Source organism: Poecilia mexicana, unplaced genomic scaffold (assembly GCF_051168715.1).
Source record: "Poecilia mexicana isolate PSO_F unplaced genomic scaffold, ASM5116871v1 scaffold_15, whole genome shotgun sequence".
NCBI lineage: Eukaryota > Metazoa > Chordata > Actinopteri > Cyprinodontiformes > Poeciliidae > Poecilia > Poecilia mexicana.
In genome coordinates this window covers 29,810,779-29,830,844 of record NW_028263384.1, presented here as the reverse complement: position 1 = coordinate 29,830,844, position 20,066 = coordinate 29,810,779, and the positions used below count along the sequence as shown (strand labels likewise).

Sequence of the window (20,066 nt, the reverse complement as noted above, 5' to 3'; positions counted from 1 at the left end):
AGATTAAAGTCAAAATTTCAAAATTTCTGTCAAAATTCAAAGTAGAAGATCAAAATTCTGAGAAAAAGTCAAAATTTTTAGATTAAAATCAGATTTCTAAAATTTAAGTCAGTTGGTGTTTCTCTTTGTTTTGTCAGTGTCCCTGGTTCTGCATGTTCCTGATTTAATCTTCTGTTTTTCGTCTGTTGGGAAAAGCTGTTTTCTCTCACCGGGTCCGTAATCCAATCACTGCCCAGATTGGATTTTTCTGCCGTGTCGTCGTTAGAGGGAGGAGGCAGGCGCGTTGAAACGTCACGGTTTTTTTTTTTATGAGAAATCGTCTCAGCCCGCGCCGGTTGCCATGGAGACCGCCGGAAAAGGATTGGCTCTCGGTGTCTCTCTCTCTCTCTGACTGTCCTTCCTCCGCAGGAGCGAGTGGGAGCCGCCGGATAAGAAGGTGGACACCAGGAAGTACCGCGCCGAGCCCAGGAGCATCTTCGACTACGAGCCGGGGAAATCATCCGTCCTGAAGCTGGAGAGAACGGTAACACACTCTCTCTCTCTCTCTCTGTGTGTGTGTGTGTATGGGGTCTGAGGTGCGTCCTCCCCTTCATCATCTTCATCATCTTTCTCTGCCACCTCTGCATCCGAGCTGCTTCACTGCTAATGGTTAGCAACACTCAGGTTCACTGCATTTATAACAAGAGAGAAAAAACAAATCAAGTTGGTGGTTAACATCAGTCCAGCAGCTTCTGCCCCACAGTTACCAACGGCAACAGACTGTGATCGCATTAATACGCATAACTAATCTTATCTTTAGCATAAATGGCAAGTAATAGAGATATTTTTAGTACAGGAAATAAAATCACACAAACTATCACACATTTAATAACTGGAGCATTACTTTGTATGAAAGATAAATAAAACCTACAAAGAAAAAATCGAATTAACATCAATCCAGCAGCTTCTCCCCCTGAACAATAAAAACAATATAATAAATAAACCCAAACAGTTCCTACCACCGATCAATGGCTCTCAGTTAACAGTTGCAAAAGCTTTAACTATAGAAGTTAAAAACACAAACAAACAGACACGCTGCAGCGTGACGTCACAAAAAGCTGCCAGCCGCGATGGCTACCGCTGGTTTTAGCTGTCAACATGACGCGCTAAGTCTTAAATCTACACGTGACGTATACTCAGTGCTTTGCTACTAATTGTAGCACTCTGGCAACTAGATAACAAGGTCAGGAAAATTCAAATATACTGTATTAATCCCAAAGGGAAATCAAATGTTGGTGTACCTCATTAATTCAGATTCTTCAAAGAGTTATTGGAGATGTTTAGTGAGGGAGAGGGAAGTAGGTCAGTTATGCTAACTTGACTCTGTTTTTTCTGTTTTCTGTTTCAGTTAAACAGGGAAACAAAGGCGACCCACACATGATTACATAAAGACGACACAGATCTGACAGATCGTCAGTTGAGCAGATGTTTCAATTAGCTAATCAACCACCACTGTGTTAGCTTAGCTAACAGCAGCGGTAGCTAATCTACCACAGCAATCACTTAATCACAAACGCAAAATAAACATCAAACCTAAAACCATAGCAGTGTATGGACTGAATGTTTTGTGTGGTAAATGTTTGTGTGTTTTTTGGTGTTGAATGCTGATACATTAGTGACGTTGTTGTTAGTCAGTTGCTACGGCAACAAGTTTTTTTATAGCATAGTCGACAGAGCGAGGAAAAAAGAGGAATACGAGTGGCTTTGAGTTGTTCTTCAACGGTTTTTCAGCGTTATTTTTCCCTTTGTGGCGGCGCATCGAATTAAATTAGTAACACCTCCATCTCCAGGTTTAGTTTACGGAGTTGCTCTACCACAGCAGGGCGGCTACGGATGGTCATTAGCGAAATTCCTGGATGTAAACAATAACATGCAACGTGTCTATACTCATTTATAGATTTATTAATAAATTAAAATATTTCCATGTGCATGTTTCTTGGTATTTATTTATCCATTTATTTGATATATCACACTTATGTATATATTTTTTTATAGAATTTATATATTTGTATTTAACTAATATTTAACACTTTGGATGGAGTAGCCTGCCAACAACGCAGTTAGGGATCAATAAAGTATATTCTATTTTATTCTAAAACATGGAGTAATTACACATGAAACCATGTTTATTTATATCTATACATTTGTCTAAAATAAATGTTAAGAATATAATGCTTGTAAAGAAAACAGAGCTGATCCTGATAAACACCACAGATACAAGTGGCAGCAGAAAAAAAGGGGGAGGAGCTGACAGTTACCGGTTGCCATGGTAACCGCCAACTGCCAAGAGCAACGTAAAGTAACTTACATCACAATAAGATGTCAGGAGAAAAAAAAGCTTTTTGACTAAACAAAATGAGTTTGAAGAATAAATAAACCAGTTCTGACAAACTAACATGTATAATAATAAAATAAAAACCCTGTTACGTTCAGGGTAACAGTCTGCGGTGACTTAAATATTTCGTGTCCTTGGCAGGCTTGTCATCTTTATGTAATCATTTTCCACTCAGATTTTTAGAAAAGATGCTTTATTGTGACAGAGCAGTTGAGCTCATGTAATTATTGCCAGGCTGGTTCAGATCTGGCCTGATCCCAGTGCCAACCATTTTGCCCATTGCAGTTCGCTCCAGTTCACCAGTAAAATAATGAACTCAGTCATTCATTCTTCATGTTTGGTTCGCTGATTTTACTCTGTTTCTCTAAACCCACAGAGAGCCTTGCAGAAACTTTCATCCTTCCTCTTTCTTTGTGTAAAACTACAAACTTCAATGTATTTCAATGGGATTTTATCTGAGCTACAGTAATACATAACTGTATGTATAAAGTATAAATAAGGTAATTCATACTTCACTTCATGTTGTGGAAATACTGCAGGGGGATTGTGAGACTTCTGATCAACTAGGGAGATTTAAATTACTTTTTTATTCAAATTTATGTCTTTAAATACAAATTAACTTGAATCCAAAATTACATATTTCAGTCTGAAATGCAAACATTCGGTGAGAAAAATCTGTTCATTATGTCAAAATGATCAGATTGTTCATAGCTGTGGCTTTATTAGGCCGTCAACTTGTTTAAAATAAAAACATGAATTAAAGAAGCTGTTACTCATTTCCATTGAGTTTGTAGGAAGTAAAAAACATGTTTTATGTAGTACTAAGCCTCATTTATTGTTAAACACTACATACTATTTAGGGCTGGACTGTACAGCTGAAAAACGTACAAGCGTTTCATTTCAGTCGATATCAATAATTATTGATTCATTTTTTGTTTTACATATCTGTACTACAGACTAGGGCTGAAACGATTCCTCGAATGATTCGAGTACCTCGATTACTAAAATTCCTCGAGGAAAATTTACCTGCCTCGAAGCTTCGTTAATTTATGTTTTATTAGTTAGCGCACCGTGTTCCGGCCGGGACTTCATTTGCGTTGCGCGGAGCTCTCACTTCCGCCTGAGTTGTTGACAAAAGCTAAGTCTCAGCGGCATAAAGTCCAGTCTTCAAGATTGGCCCGTGGGGATTTTATGGATTGATGATAATGCCCGACTTTTTATCGTTTTTGGGGAACCAATAAGCATCCTTAAAATGACTGGGGGAATGCCTGGAGTACGGCAGCATTTCTCCTCCGGGGCTGCTGGTTGAAAGCAAACGGCGGGAAGAGCGCTGAGGTGAGCGGATAGACTGAACAGGGCGGGCGGCTGAGTAGCTGATGCTTACCGTGTAAATGTAGCTTTACCGACGAACCGCACAATAAATTTTATATCCCGGTCTGAAGAAACGGGTGGCGGAGCGCATCGTACATGGCTGGTAGATGAGTTTCTGAGTGTGACCAGTGAAGGTGTCGTAAATATCCCGTATTGCTTCCCCCCGTGTTCGTCCCCCGGTCTAACGGTTCGTCAGTCCGCTGGTCTATTTCCTCCCCTCCACCCCATCTTACGTTCGTTCATTCGCCCTCTCCTCCCACTCCAGGCGGCATTTCCCGTATTTTCAAACCCAAAGCGTGACAGGTTAGGTGGCAAGGTGAGTTTAATTAATCTATTAAACTCACTGAAGATGAATACATAAACTAAAAGCTGGATTGTAGACATTTTTATAAGCATATTTGTGAGCCTGCCTCTTTGTTATTAAATTCAATATAATTTCAGATTTTTCTATAACTTTTCTTCTGGTTTACTTAGAAAGTGAGCTATTATTGTTACAGGTTAGTTTTCTAAACTACAAAAAAGCAACTGTTAGGGATGCTCAAATATGAAAAATTGGACTGATATTGATATCTGATAGTAACACGGGTATTATGCCAGATTTACCAATATTTCATTTTATATTTTTTTTATCCGATTACTCGATTAATCGTAAGAATAATCGATAGATTACTCGATTACTAAAATATTCGTTTACAACAGCCCTACTACAGACAAACTAGCGGTTACTTTTCCTGTTTTATCCAGTTTTCACTCCAAACTTTGCTAGGCAACCAAAAGAGTGAGTGAGTTGCTAGGCAACCAAAGAGTGAGTGAGTTGCTAGGTAACCAAAGAGTGAGTGAGTTGCTAGGTAACCAAAGAGTGAGTGAGTTAGTCGGTGCCACTAAAGACCTCTGGTCTATCTCATAAAATCCCCAAAAACTTACATTAAAGTTTATGGTTTTTAATTTCAGGAATATGAATATTTTCTGCATGGCACTTTATGCAAATGTCCTTCGGCTTATGCAGCATCAAAACCAGGATTTTATTTTATGGTTTGATCTGAGATATCAGCTTCACATGCAATGAAATATGAAGCAAAAGGCAGCAGCTGTTAAGCTGGAAGCAGCAGAAAGTCTGAAAACCCCTGAATGTCTTCATGCTGTAGTTGACATGAAAGCAAAACTTACAGGCTGGACAGTTGCTGGGCTGGAAGTTATGGTGTGAAGAGGACGGATTGGATGTCACAAACTAATTAGAGTAAGAGCCGGATTTGGTTTCTCCTGGTTCCTGTTTTCAAGTCTTTATACTTTGTGATGTTTATCAGCTGCTGTTGCATCACTTTTCACGAGGAACTAAAACAGCATTTTATTGAAAATATCAAACAATTTCAGGAAGAGTCATGTCATAAATCACATCTGCTTTCATGTGGTTGGCTCTCTGCATTGGTGTGCATAAGCTGAGCTGTCTGAACTGTCTTCTCTTTGTCTTTCTCCTCCTGTCGCCATGCCCCTTTACTCAGGATGTAAGTCCAGAAGATGTAGATTTAGAGAATGAGCCTTGGTATAAATTCTTTTCAGAGATGGAGTTTGACAAAGCGGTAAGTGGTCGCTGTTCTCACAACGACAGCATATCGTCACGTACTGCATGTCATGTAACATCCATGTTGAACGTCTAAACTGTCTGTCAGGTCTGCTTGTTTCCTCTCCCACCCCACTGTGATCCTCTGAGGGTGCGTTCACACTGCAGCCTGAAGTGACTCAATTCCGATTTTTTGGCAATTCTGATTTTTTTTTGCCGGGGCCGTTCACACTGCCAGTAAATGCGACCTGTATGCGTTCTGCAGTTTGAACGGACAAACGACCTGAAAGTGTCCCGCATGCGCAGTAGAGGGCGCAATAGCGTCAGCGTTCTCAGTGTTCTGCCAACCGCCATAAAAAGAAGAAGTAGTTCTCGGTGTTTGCGGAAGTAAACATGGAGGCTAACGGTGGAGCTTAGCTTACATATTTGAAGTTGTTATCCGGCCGGAGCAACATATTAACAACTTCATCCTCATATATTCCGTCATTGTTGTTGTTTTTCTTCCCACTTGCGCGTATCAGGACGCAGAATAGTGAGATTTGTTGAGAAATAGTGACGTTCAGTTTGGATTAATGCGACCTGGACGTTAGGTCGCATTTGAATCGGATACGTATCGGATATGGGTAAGATTCGAAAAACAATCCGACCTGTGCTGTTCACACTGCCATGAAAAGATCGGATACAGGTCGCATTACGTCAAAAAAATCGGAATTGAGTCATTTCAGGCTGCAGTGTGAACGCACCCTGAGTGTCTGATCGTATGGATCATTGAGGCTAAATACTAATTATCAGTCATAAAATGTATTGTTTTCTTGAATTTTCAGTTATTTTCTGTACAAGGCCTACACTGTTAGGTTTTGTACACAAATATGTAAAAAAATAACTAAATAAAAAAATATCCTCACCACATCATTAAAAAGATAACATCGTCCACATGGGTTTAAGAAAAGTTTTCATTTGGGCTGTGCGATATAAGCGTTTCATATCAATCAATATTGATAATTATTGATAAGTTTGTTGTTTCAAATGTCTGAACTACCAGACCGGTGGAGCGGCCTTTCCTCATTTATCTGCAGCTTTCACTTCTTGCTACTATTTCTAAGCAGTTATGTGGCAAAACCTAAAACTGCTGCTGCGCAGGTTACTCAACAGGTTGTTGCTAGGTAACCAAAGAATGAGTGAGTTGCTAGGTAACCAGAAAGCGAGTGAGTTAGTTGATTCCGCTAACCTAGCCTAGCAAGAACCCACACAAATCTGTCCCTGATTGTGTTTTAAATATGCCTAGCCTGTAGAGGGCAGTGTAGCGCTTTGGTAATACATATGTTAGCCAATCAGATTGCTTCAAGACAACCATAACTTCCTGTTACAAATTAAACATGGAGGCAAGAGACTCATTTGTGGGGACTGAAAAAATGTAAAGTACTTTTAAATTGTGTATTAGAATATAGAGTTATTAAAAGACAAAATTATGTTGATTGGGAATCATGTCAAAGCAAGTATATGGATAAACTAACGACAGACAGCATATTTCGGCCATTGTAGATAAATTACAGCATATTTCTACTCAAGTAGAAATAAAAAGCAGCCATCCAAGAAATGACTCAAGTATTAGTAAAGAAGTGTTTGGACAAAGTCAAACTGATTAAAACACAATTTGATATTTCAAAATTACATCACCAGACAGACCAAACGGCATGTTTGGTCTGTCGAAATGTTGGTATTTTAAAGATCAAATGACATTAATTCATATACACAGCAAAATCAGGCAAAAGAAACATTTTTCCAAATCAGTTTCTTTCAGTATAAAGCTTGTGAAACTTTAATAAAAACTACAGGTGTGTCTCTGGTGAATGTTTTTAAGACAGTTTTGCTCTCCATTAAGTTACTCTCAGTGGGTAGAAGATCCAAAAGATTTAATCAATAGTAGTGATGCTTCAAAATGAAATTACTGAAGAAAAAGCAAAATTACTTCTAAAAGAAAAATTTTTTTTCAAAAAGTTTCTCTAGTGACTGTGCTGTTATAGTAAAACCATATTCTGATAAGTGACTCTTGCACAATATTCATGTTTATTTAGTTACACCAATAATTTCTTTGTGAAACTCAGATTTTGCTCCTCGTCTTTTGGCCTACAGTGTTTTCTGAGCATGAGGTCTGGATCAGATGATTCACCCAGAACTCTCTGCTCGCTTGTAGTCCACCTAACAAGCAACAGGCTCCAGGGTAATCCGAGTCTGTTATATTTACCAAAATTGTCCGTGTGGCGCAGGTCTGAATCAGAGCCGTGACACATGCGTGCCTCGGGACAGAAGTGGTCCTAACTGCCCAGAAACAGATGTTGATTTCCCAAGCCGCCCCGCCCCGGGTCCGGTGAGGTGGCACCACTGGCTTCGTGTTCCTGCGCCGTCCAGACGCTGCAGTTTGAGGTTGGCAGGAGGTCCAGGAGGCTCAGTCCCGGTGGCAGCTGCCGGACTCGGTTTCTGTCTGGACGGGTGCCACGTGAGCTCGGCTTGATGACTGGCTCCTGTTTAATGTTAAAGCCACTTCTAAAGCTGCACCTGGTATGTGCAGCATTTGACCTTAAGGCCCAGCCAGACACCATGGCTCATTGCAGCTTGATTGACAAATCAGGAGTCGTTTGGTATTAGCGAAGGAGAAGGAGAAGCATTTTTATATCTGCTGAATCATTTGTGTGTTGAACTGGTTGATGATTCATTTTCTGCTTCCTGGCTGTTTATTTAAAATGGTCTGGTACTATGAAGAGCTGATGATGCCGTACATTCTGGCAATTCTTTCAAAAACCCCTCTAGTTAAAGCTGCAGTATGAAACTGTCACCATGTAATGACGGTATGAGACAGAAAATGTATCTCTTCTGCCTTCTCCCAGTGCTCCTGTTGCTGACTAGAAACAACCAATGAGGGCCAGGAGGCGAGTCTTAGTGTTGTCAATCACCCTCTCTGCTACAGTGTGGCTAGCAGTGAACGCTAAGGAAAGTTAGCATTGCCACTGATGACAGGGGATATATAGTTTTCCTATAACTCCAAGTTGTTACTCTGCCATTAGCATATTTAGCAGCAAGTACATGAGGATGATTGACAGCTCTAAGAGCCGTCTCCTGGCTCTGATTGGTTGTTTTTGGTTGGGAATGGTGCATTTCTTCAGACGGTACTAGCTCAGGAAGGAGGTGGAGGAGAACGATTGGGTGGCAACGATCATGTTCTTTGGTGTCTGGAAAATGAGTCATTTCAAAAACACTCTGACTCAACGTTTACACTTGCAAACAACCGTACATCTTTGAAAAGCAGAAGGGGAGCCTTCTGTACAACCATCAAGAATGCAGCAAGTGCTTTCTGAATAGCAAGTCAACAACAAAACATGCATCTTTTCCAGCAGCCATTGTGCAGCCCACACAGCGATGAAACCAGCTGATCAGATGTGGTGGAACTCAGCTTGAGTTGCTAGGTAACGGGCGGAACTCAGCTTGGGTTGCTAGGTAACCGGCGGAACTCAGCTTGGGTTGCTAGGTGACGTAACATTCTAAAGGTTTTTGAAACGGCTCATTTTCCAGACACCAAAAGACATGAACTTATTGCCAAAAAATGGTTGGGTTGTTTTAGAAGCAGTTAAGACCCAAATAGGAGAATAAAAATGTGCAACATTTGAATTTTGCATAAAAAATCCCCTTTAAAGACCAGTTATTATCCAGAACCCTGTAACTTGTGCACCTTTTGTCTGCAGAACTCAACCCAAGTTGAGACAGTTTCAAGTAAAGTATTGCAAAACTCAAAATTTTTGCAATATGAGCTTTTTTTTTAGTTAAAAGCTTCTTGGCATTTTAATCAACTTCAAGACGTTTACAGTTCAACTTGAAGACTGGATTTGTCTAAATTCTATTAGGAAACAAATCATTTATTTTTAGCGCTTGTGGAGAGCGCTACAGATTGCTGGTAATGGTCCTCTTTAATAACGATAACACTTTTAAAGCTGCGTCTGAAAATACATCCAGTGACAGCTCCAGTCAAGCGGCGGGTCATCGATATACATAGCCAGCTGGAGCCGGAGTTCCACACGTATCAATGCTCAGGAAGATCACTGAGGCCCCCTGCTACCGCCACAGCGACTCCATCTGCGGCGCGGACGCTGACGTCAGCCCCGCTGCCACCAGTCTCAGCGCCGCCCCGCCGCCACCTGACGTACTCTAAACGGGGCGACGCTAAAAGCCTGCCAGCTCATTGTGCTCTCATATTTAACCTCTGTTATACACTTAACCTTTACCTTTAAGCATTTAGCGGCGGCAGGATGAGCTCCCCTCACACCGGGCCGGCATGTTTGTGTTCATAAGAACACATCAACACGAATAAGGTTCTGGAAAGAATGGGCTTCGTGTTACAGCGGCCCGCTCTATTTTGACTGTGAAAGCAGCAGAGTGCAGTCCGAGCCGCGCGGCAGCTGTTAGGAAACGCGGCGGTTCTGATGAATTGTTGTCGCCTGTGTTCCTTAGATACCTCAGTTTGCATCTGCAGGCAGGTTTGTCTGAAAACTGATCCACTTTTTGGTTGTTTAGCTCATTTTTGAATGTACATTCTCTGAAAAATCAATAATTTCAAGCAATGAAAATGTAATTTCTTGTTCTTTCTGTGGTAAAAAAAAAAAAAAAAGAAGCTTTTTTTTTTTTTTTAAATTGTTTTGGATGCTGTGTGACTGAACTATTTTTTGCCAATACTTTTTGTACTTTGCTATTTTGTGACGATGCGTAACCATAGCAACTGAAGTCAAAAATCCCATAGGAGTTTATTTTATTTTTCTTCCTTTGGGATTAATAGATTATTTTTCCTCTAAATTTTTCAACGAACTATTGTAAGAAACTTCTATTTTGAGATTTCTGCTGTGTTTGGGATCATAACCTCGTTTTCTGTAAGACAGCTGAACCATAAACAGTTTTGGACGTTTTCCCACATTAGTTGCTTTCTGCTCTCTGCACTGTAAAAACATAAAATCTTACCAAGTATTTTTGTCTAGTTTTTAGTGGAAATATCTTAGTTCACTTGAAATAAGACAAAACAAACTTTTTTGAGTCAGTAATTCCTTAATATAAAAAGGTCTAGTTCCACTGGCCAGTTATTTCACTTATAACAAGACATTTTCCTGTTATAAATGAAATAATCTAGCAGTGGAACTACTTTTTCGTCAATGTTAAGGAAGTATCAACTTAAAACGAACTTGTATATCTTGCTGAAAAGCTACTTGTTAGATTTGTTTTAAGTGTACCAAGACATTTGCACTAGAAAGTTAACCAAAAATACTTGGTTCTATTTTATGTTTTTGCAGTGTTTTACATAAAAACCTCAGAAAATAAAACACCATTAAATGACGTGGGGCATTTCGTGCATCATCTGATTGTTTGTGTCTTTGTTTGAAGTACCAGGAGAGATCGGATGATTTGGGCAGAAAATGGAAGCAGGATGGGGTGAAACGGCAAACAGAGTAGTTTCCATCCCAGCAGGATGTGTATAGTGTCACCAACCATTATCTCCCATTTGCAGCACTAAATCTTTTCCCGGGACGTCCCAGAGTAACACGACGCTGTGATAACACGGCCGGGTTAGTGTGAAACTGATCCATTTTCCCCCCGTTGGACGAGGAAACGTCCTCATAAACTGACACTAATCAGTCATCTTGTAAATAACCAGATTAAGATTCCATTCCTCCACTGCAGATAAGCCCTCCATGATTGTTTCCTGTTTACTTTCCACTGACGCTGTTTGTGTGTGAGCCCAATAACCGGGAGTGTCAGAGGACGCTCTCTTTTTGCCCCTGATAAGAGAGGTGGAGGTGGTGGGCTGGAAGACGGGGAAGATTAGTCTGTGACCCCTCGGTGTGTTCTCCAAGTCGCCATGGAACATTTAGCTTTATAAATAGACGCGACTATAGACCTGCCAGCCTGGTGTTTGGCTCCTACAAAGATAGGCTCTTATTCTCCGAGGGTATTAATGATCATCTGCCCCGGCAACGAGGTGGAGAGGCATGTTGTGGCAAATGAGCAGCGCAGAATGTTCCCTGTCCGGTCATTGGTGTGGGAAGTGGAGGCTCGGCCGCGCCGTGGGGCTGCCAGGGGTGTTTGGGGCCGGGTTGCCATGTCTGGCAGGCAGTTTCCAGCCAAAAACAAAGTCAAACCCACCCTACTCCCAAAAAAACCCCCGCCCAGATCTCAACCTCTAATGAAATTCATGTTGATAGCAGCGGATATAGTTATGTATGTATAAATATATGTTGGGGCTGGACAATAAATCATTAATATGTGACAGACACGTGATAAATAACGATAGTTACATCTGATAGAATATTCAACATTTACTGAACTCCGATCCAAAACCGCACAACCTTCTAAGCTGGGTTGGAGAAACCAACCAACTGGCTCGCTCTTTGGTTACCTAGCAACTCACTCATTCCTCGGTTACCTAGCAACAGCCTGTCGAATAACTGGCGCAGCAGCACTTTACAGTTTCACCACTTTGCCTCACAACTGCTTAAAAACAATCAGGAAACAATCACCAGTTTGGTAATATTTCAGATATTTAAGCAAAAACAAACTAATCAATAATTGTTGACAAAGAGACAATTAGTGACACTTGATGACCAATAATTGATGTTGTCACATTCAAATTTTCAAAATAAATTAACTACTTAGTGCAATAACATCATTTTATTAAAAGTTTTGTGCAGCTTTATTGTTCAAAAGCAGCCTTACTGGGAGGAAACTTGCCCAAACTGGCAACCCTGGGATGGTGGGAATGGGAGAGACGAGGGGGGACGATTGTGCAATCGTATTTGCAAACAACACTTGTGCTCTTATTCATAGAGCCTCGTTATTTTTACCTGCTGTGACGTCCAAAAAGAGGAAAGCAGCAGAAACAGTGGGCTAAAATTAGCTTAGCTCCAAAGCATTTTAAAATGCCGCTGGCTGCTGCTCTGCTCCATCAGTGACCCCAACAAAAGTATGTGCTATTTCTCTTTATGTAATGCCAATTAATCTCCATTAAATGTCACTCCACTCGCTTTATGCTCCTAAATATGCAGAAAATTAGTTATTCTTTCGTGTTTGGCTATTTCTCTGTGCACTGCAAAAACACAAAATCTTACCAAGTATTTCTGTCTAATTTGTAATGCAAACTACAAACTAGAAATAGGAGCTTGTTTTGAGTCAATAATTCATTAATATTGATAAAAACAACTATTTATTTTATAACAAGAGTTTTCTCCCATATGATAAGTGAAATAATCTGGAGCTAGTATCTTTCATCAATATCAAAGAATGATTTACTTAAAACAAACTCTTATTTCTTGCTGAAAAGTTACTTAGTTTTGTATCATTTCAAGTTTACTTAGATATTTTTACTAGAGACGAGACAAAAATATTTGGTAAAAGTTTATATTTTTACCGTGTACTATCTTTTTTGTACAATTTTGGCTTAATTACTGCTTTCAATATGTTTTTTCCCACCAAATGGCCTTTGTTTGAGTCTGTATGATCCAGTTAACAATTAGTCGATTGCAAAATCAGCTGACGATGATGTGAATAATCAATTGATCATGGTTAACTGATTAATTGTTTAATCGCGAATCAGTTTATATATCTGTGAGCTCTTGTGTCCATGCTGATAAGTGTAATTCAACTACCAATGCAAAATGTATTTATTTTTTGTTCAGTTTTTGCTTAAAAAAATGCTTTGAATGTTTTTTTTTCCAACCAAAAGGCCTTTTTTGAGTCTGTACGCGCCATTTAGCAATTAATCGATTACTAAATCTATGACTAGTTTGATCATTGATTAATCACATTTAATCCAATTAATCGCTTAATTACTGCTCTGAATGTGTTGTTCCTGCTTTAAATCGGCTTTTTTGAGTCTGTATACTCCTGTTAATTATTAATCGGTTGCTAAATTAGTCGAGAGCCATTTCATTAATCGATTAGTCGCAATTTATCCAAATAATCTTTTCAGCCCATCCCAGTTAGTGCATTTTTAGTTTGTATCATCTTGGGTTAATTTCTGCTCTGACTGTGTTGTTCTTTCAGTAATTTGTCTATTTTTGTGTTTATGTGCTCCAGTTATTGATTAATTGATTACTAAATTAGTCTGCGACTGTTTCATTAATCGATTAATCGTGGTTTATACGATTAATCGTTTCAGCCCTCATATCTTTTGCATATTGGTGAGCTCCTGTGTCCGTGTTGATACATGTAATTCGGCCTCCTTGCCCCACCAGCTGGTTAATTGCCCCCCTGTCTGCTCCGCTGGTAATGAGAGCGACTCAGTCAGACAAAAGAAGTGGCTTCAGTGGGAGACAGCAGCTTATAGGCTGAGCCTGTGACAGCCTCCCCTCCCCGCATGGCGCCCCCTGACCGACGCACGCCCAGCCCTCCCTTCCCTTCCACTCTCCTTTCTGCCGCTTGTTTTCTCCCAACTTGCATGCAGGCCAAAACACACGCTTCGCCCCCCCACCCCGTCCATGCCTAGAGACGCTCGGAAACGCTCGACGCAGAAACACACGGCCGACCGAGAGGAACGGAGGGCAGAATCTGGCCTGACTGGAGGCTGCTGCTTGTTTCAGCGGGAGGAGATCTTCCTGTGGATCTATCAATGACTTCTTTGTTTGGTTTGTTGCAGAGTGCCCCCTCCTTCAGCCCTCTGGAAACAGCCTCCGACCTGCAGCAGTAGTAAGTCAACGCTTCTTCCTTTCTCCAGCTTTAAAATCTCACCTCATCCTTGCAGATTTAATGTGATTATGAGAGGGATGAACGGCAGTTTCCTGTTAAAGAGGCAAAAAGCCAGCAGAACAGAGTGTCCCCTGGCTGCATTTTGTGTTGTTTTCCCTTCAGGTTGTAGATATGGCTCCTATCGGGGGGGGGGGAGTTTATTTAAAGACAGGAACCTGGATGTCACTGGGATAAAGGGAACTCTCCCAGCTGCTGCATAACTTAAAAACTGTTACCTCTGCCTGAATGTGCTGAATGACCAGATCGTGAAGCATGAGCGATTAATCAGATTAATCAACTTATTTAGTGATCGATTAATTGGTAACTGGAGTAAAGACACTCAAAAAAGAAAGAACAACACAATCAGAGAAGCAATTAACACAAAAAAATTACATATTTTGCATTTAAGATAAAAGAAACCTGTCTTTGTCTGTTCAACCCAGAACTCCTCATTTTCAGCTTCACCTGGTTCGAATTATGTAACAAAAAATCACCTTTTCTTCCAAATATTTCACTGCTGCTCTACTTTGAAGTGCAAATATCTTATTAGACTTTAAATAGGACAAAACTAACTTAGAAGTAACTTTTCAGGAAGATATAGAAGCGTGTTTTAAGTTACTAGTGAATTAATCTGCTTTTCCCTCAATATTAAGGAATTATTCACTTAAAAAGCTCCTATATCTTCCTGAAAAGTTACTTTTAACACTTGTATTATTTAAAGTGTAATAATATATTTGCACAAGTAACTAGAAAAAATGTAAAATTTTGTGTTTTTGCAGTGTTTTATGTTAATCCAAAAAATTACAGATCAGACTTTTTGCATTTTAAGCAAGAAAAAAAGGAAATAAATTATTTGTTCAAGTTAAAGCAAATATAAAAGAAGGGAAAAAAGTTTAGTTCATATGAAAAATGCTTAAATAAAAAAAATCTGCAGAATGTGGGACTTTTATTTATCCGACTAATCAAAATAATCAATAGATGAATTGATAAGTGGAATAACTGTTAGTTGCAGCTCCACTCAGATCAAAAGCTGCGTTTGATCTTGTCTTTGTGTTTGATGGAGACTGACAGCGTCTATTTCTGTGTCCTGCAATAAAATGCCAGGAATTCGGGGCCGCAGCGCGGTAACTGTCTAGAGAAAATAAACCTTCGTTTCTGTTTTCCATCTGCTGCAGTCATTATGTCACCAGGAGGGGGCGGCGGGGGGCGAGCGCGCGGTGGCTAAAATAAACCCCAAACCAGCTTTTTGTTCCATTGATACGTCTGTCGTCTGAGAGCTGGAAAGGAAGCGATCCCTGATTAAAGGCCGATGGAAGTTTAGCCACTCAAAATGTTCACAGCGGAAAGTTTTGCTCATAAACCGACTTCCCTCTGAGGGGCAAATTTATGGTTGCTTCGCTGTTTTCCTGCCTCAGCAGAGTCAGACATGGCTGCTGGATCTGACATATTTCAGAAAGGAATGGCTGGAATGATCCGGACTGGTTTGTTCTGTCATCATGATGCAGCAGAACGGATATAAAAGATATAAAACTGTCACAAGTTTACAAAAATCAACATTTTCTGTTTACTAGAACCTGCCTGACAACACGAAGTAGGCTACAAGCTCACATTTCCTGAAAAAAACTGTCATGTTTGGCATAAAAACACAATCTTACAAGTATTTTTGTCTAGTTTTTACTTAGTACACTTTAAATGAAACAAAACTAACTTAAAATTAACTTTTTAGAAAAATATAGGAGTTTATATTAAGTAAATGATTCTTGAACATTCATAAAAAGTGGAAGAAAATGTCTTGTTTTAAATGGAAAACTTCTGTTTTATTAATATTAAAGAATTATTGACTTAAAGCTCTTATTTCTCACTGTTTTGTCTTATTTTTCAAGTCTAATTAGATATTTTCACTAGAAACTAAATGGATTTCCTGTTTTTACGTATGCAGAGGTTTTTTAACCTACTTCATGTTGTCAAACAGGTTCTAGAAAGCAGAAAATGTTGATTTTTTTGTTGTTCTTTGCAGTGTAAACAGAGCATCATGCTAGCATTCCAACATGGTGGTGGAAGTATTATGGTCTGGGGTCATTTTGGCGCGTCAGGAAATAATTGTATTTTTTTTAGCTTTGGACGAGAATCCAAAGCACACCAATAAGTTCAACTCTGAATGATTTCATGGAAATCCAGAAGTGGCCTAGTCAAAGTATGGAACAGGCCATTTTAGCTCAAAACCACTGAATGTGGCTGAATTAAAACAATTCTGCAAAGAAGAGTGGATCAAGCTTCCTCTGCAGTTACTGAAAACAGTACACTGCAAAAACAAAATAGTAGTTTTATCTGGTTTCTTAAAACACGTTATGTAAGACAAAACTAACTTTATTTTCCTACTGAAAATCTACTTATAAATTAGTTTTGTCTTATTTAAAGTGTAATAATATATTTGCAGTAGAAACTAGACCAAATATTACTTGGTAAAGTTTTGTGTTTTTGAAGTGTTGATTGATTTTAGTTGTTTAGATTTGATAAAAGAGTAAAAACAACAAACCTGACATTTTTACCGTTATGTTTAATGAAAAGTGATCAGAAAAGGCTGTAAACTAGAGTTATGTGTGCTTTGGAGTCTAATGATGACAGAAATAAATCCCATCCAGTCTAAATGTGGAGGGATGTGCAGCATGAAGCGCAGGACATATGCCGCTTGGCGTTTGCTTTTACTAGAAGCTTCTCAGGAGATTATTTTAAATCTGATCGTAAATCAGCCACAGAAGCATTTACGTGAATTCCTGCTGCACACCCAGCGCAGACGCGTTGCCAATATTTCCCTACCAAGGAGCCTCCTGTTGCTCAGTGATTTAAAAACGCTTCTCTGTCGCAGCTTTTCGCCAGAATGAGGACAGAAACCTACGGTGGCCGACAGGTGCAAATGCGCACCAAAAGAGAAAACACCCCCGAATTAGAAAACACCCCCGAATTCGAAAACACCCCCGAATTAGAAAACACCCCCGAATTAGAAAACACCCCCGAATTCGAAAACACCCCCGAATTAGAAAACACCCCCGAATTCGAAAACACCCCCGAATTAGAAAACACCCCCGAATTAGAAAACACCCCCGAATTAAATGCAGCAAACAAAAAAGAAAACACCCCCGAATTAGAAAACACCCCCGAATTAGAAAACACCCCCCGAATTAAATGCAGCAAACAAAAAGTGTTGAAAACGGAAGTGCTCCAGACCACTATGGGGAGTCTATAACAAAAAATAGCTGTGTCCGAATTCAGGCTCTGCATCCTTTCAAGGGCCCTGAGAAACTGATCCTTCGAAGCATAGACATAATAAAAGAGTACACCCTCCCCCCCACGATTGGCTGCTCCGGCGCAAATACACTTTGCTTTGCTCAACCAAAACAGCAGAAGATGCCTTCAGCACTGCGGAATATTGTTGATCGGATCGACGGACTACTGACGTGAGGGCTCGACAGACTTTTCGCAAGTAAGATGGACATATTACTGTGTATTTTTGTGATTAGAATATTACTATACTGTATTTATGTCCACTGGCGAAATACCAGCTAATGCTAGCTATAGTGCTTGGTGTTCAGCCCCCGCTCTGACAGCTAACCGAGATTCCGTAAATCTTAAAATGTTTCAGTCATTCTCCAACATTTAGATTATCTGATACAAGAGCCTACTATAGAAATGAAACAATATAAAAATCATAACATTCACCAGCAAAGTTTACACAGATGACAATGGCTATTATTTAATTATTTAACTCAGTCAACGTAAGATAACTCGAAAATGTCCCGTTTTTGTTTTGAAGGTTTCCTACGACGTGAGGAAGAAGGGAGAGACAGATTCACTGCACAGCACGGATGAATCTCGTATCGGATTTTGGACCCAATCTCAGCTGCTGAATCACTCTTAAACCAGAACTCGTAGGCTGGAAAACATTATATATATATATATATATATATATATATATATATATATATATATATATATATATATATATATATATATATATATATATATATATGTGTGTGTGTGTGTGTGTGTGTGTGTGTGTGTGTGTGTGCGTGCATAATCATGCATAGCCTAATGTATATTATTCAGTATTAATGATTATTTATTTATGTTTGTATACTTATATAAGTATGTATTGATAAGACGAGAGCGGTTCATTAGGCGTCTGTCCTTTTATTATGTCTATGTGAGAAACGGCCCGATCTACAGAAGACGGGTCCTTCGAAGGCCACGAATATGGACGACCAGAAGAGAGAAGCTGTAGCCTCCGGCTAGCTGCCTAGCCTCCATCTCGGCGTTATGTTGCTTAGCAACCGTGACAACGTGAAGCACAGAGCAACGAAGTAAAAAAAACGGACTCAGTTGTTTTTTACTCTTTATTTCTGTATTATTCTTCACCTTTTGTAATAAAGGTTGTTCCATAGTAAAAAGAAAATCTGTCTGATTCTAAAATGTTTAATGTATACAAGGGATATTATTCATTTTCAAATACTCTCCAGATCTCAGGTAGTAAGACATTACAGTTAAATAAACTATGTTTGAAGGCTTAACTTTAATCAGTCAAACCCATTTGCTCAGGAATAAATTAAATACTTTATTAATATCTACATGGAGCGCCCGGCCAGCTGACAGCTTGCGAGTGAAGCTGGCTGTTAATGCAGCGGGAGAAGACATCTCCGAAAACGTCGGAGCAATATTGGAAGTAGGTGATTTATTAATGAACCGAGCAGATATTTCAGATCTACACATCTACATTCTCGCCTAAAAACATTGTAAAAAATAAATTTGTGTAATTTTAAGTGTAATACAGCAAAAATTATTTTGTCGCCATTGCTGCTTCGGGGGTGTTTTCTAATTCGGGGGTGTTTTCTAATTCGGGGGTGTTTTCTAATTCGGGGGTGTTTTCTTTTTTGTTTGCTGCATTTCATTCGGGGGTGTTTTCTAATTCGGGGGTGTTTTCTAATTCGGGGGTGTTTTCTTTTTTGTTTGCTGCATTTCATTCGGGGGTGTTTTCTAATTCGGGGGTGTTTTCTAATTCGGGGGTGTTTTCTAATTCGGGGGTGTTTTCTTTTTTGTTTGCTGCATTTGATTCGGGGGGATGTCTTTTCTTTTGTTTGCATGTTTTCTCTTTTGCTGCGCATTTGCACCTGTCGGCCACCGTAGAAACCAGCACCAGTGCATGGAGGTGACACAGGTGCTGCTGATGCACTAGATGGGAATGTTGAGGGAATATTTATGGAAATCATTCCCAACACAGAGAAATCTCCTCTCTGCCTTCGCTCTGGATCCGCGTGGGGCTTTTTCCTGCTCTAATTACATCACATCCCACAAGCATTTCACAAACTTACCCAGAATCCCCTTAATGAGGCCCATATGACGGAGCATTACCCTGATGCCTCTTTCTTTTTTTCAGATAATGAACTGTGGAGGGAAATTAGTTCCAATATTATTGCAACCAAGGAACATGTTTCAAAAATTAAAATGTAAGAAAATTGCTTTTGAATTTTTTTTTTTTTTTTTAAACTTCTCAATCAAAAAAATATGATCTAAGATCCATTTTCAGTGTGTACTTAATTATGCAGTTTGGTACTTTTACAGATTTTATTTTATTTTCAAAAAATATTTCAATTAGAAAAAATAACTTCTAAAGAAGTAATAAACAAAATTAAATCTGAAAAATAATTAAAAATATATAAATCTGAAAAAATAGCTCATTTTTTTCAATTAATTTTTCTGTTTTGAAAAAAGTAATAAAAAATTCAGTCTGAAAAAATTGTTCAAGTTATTTTGCTTCAATTTTTTTGAAACAATAAGATATTTTTTTAAATTAATCTGAACAATTTTAGGAATACATGAATAAATTAGCAAAAATAAAATCTGAGAAAATGATTAAAACTAAATAAATCTGGAAAATATGAACTGCAAGTTATTTTTGCTCATTTTAGTTTTTAAATTTTTCAAATTTTTAAAATAAAATCCGAAAAAGTACATTTT

The 20,066-nt window shown here is 39.2% G+C and overlaps 1 protein-coding gene across 2 annotated transcripts in view; it reads left to right on the top strand.

The window, feature by feature from the left end:
* The window catches only part of sorbs1 (sorbin and SH3 domain containing 1), a 74,043-nt gene that overhangs the window by 28,486 nt on the left and 25,491 nt on the right, over window positions 1-20,066 (top strand). For both annotated transcript variants that reach the window (XM_088013223.1, XM_088013222.1), the window contains exons 11-13: window positions 409-523; window positions 5,245-5,322; window positions 13,969-14,018. In XM_088013223.1, the coding sequence (XP_087869349.1) occupies window positions 409-523; window positions 5,245-5,322; window positions 13,969-14,018 (243 nt within the window). The remainder of the gene's footprint in view (window positions 1-408; window positions 524-5,244; window positions 5,323-13,968; window positions 14,019-20,066) is intronic.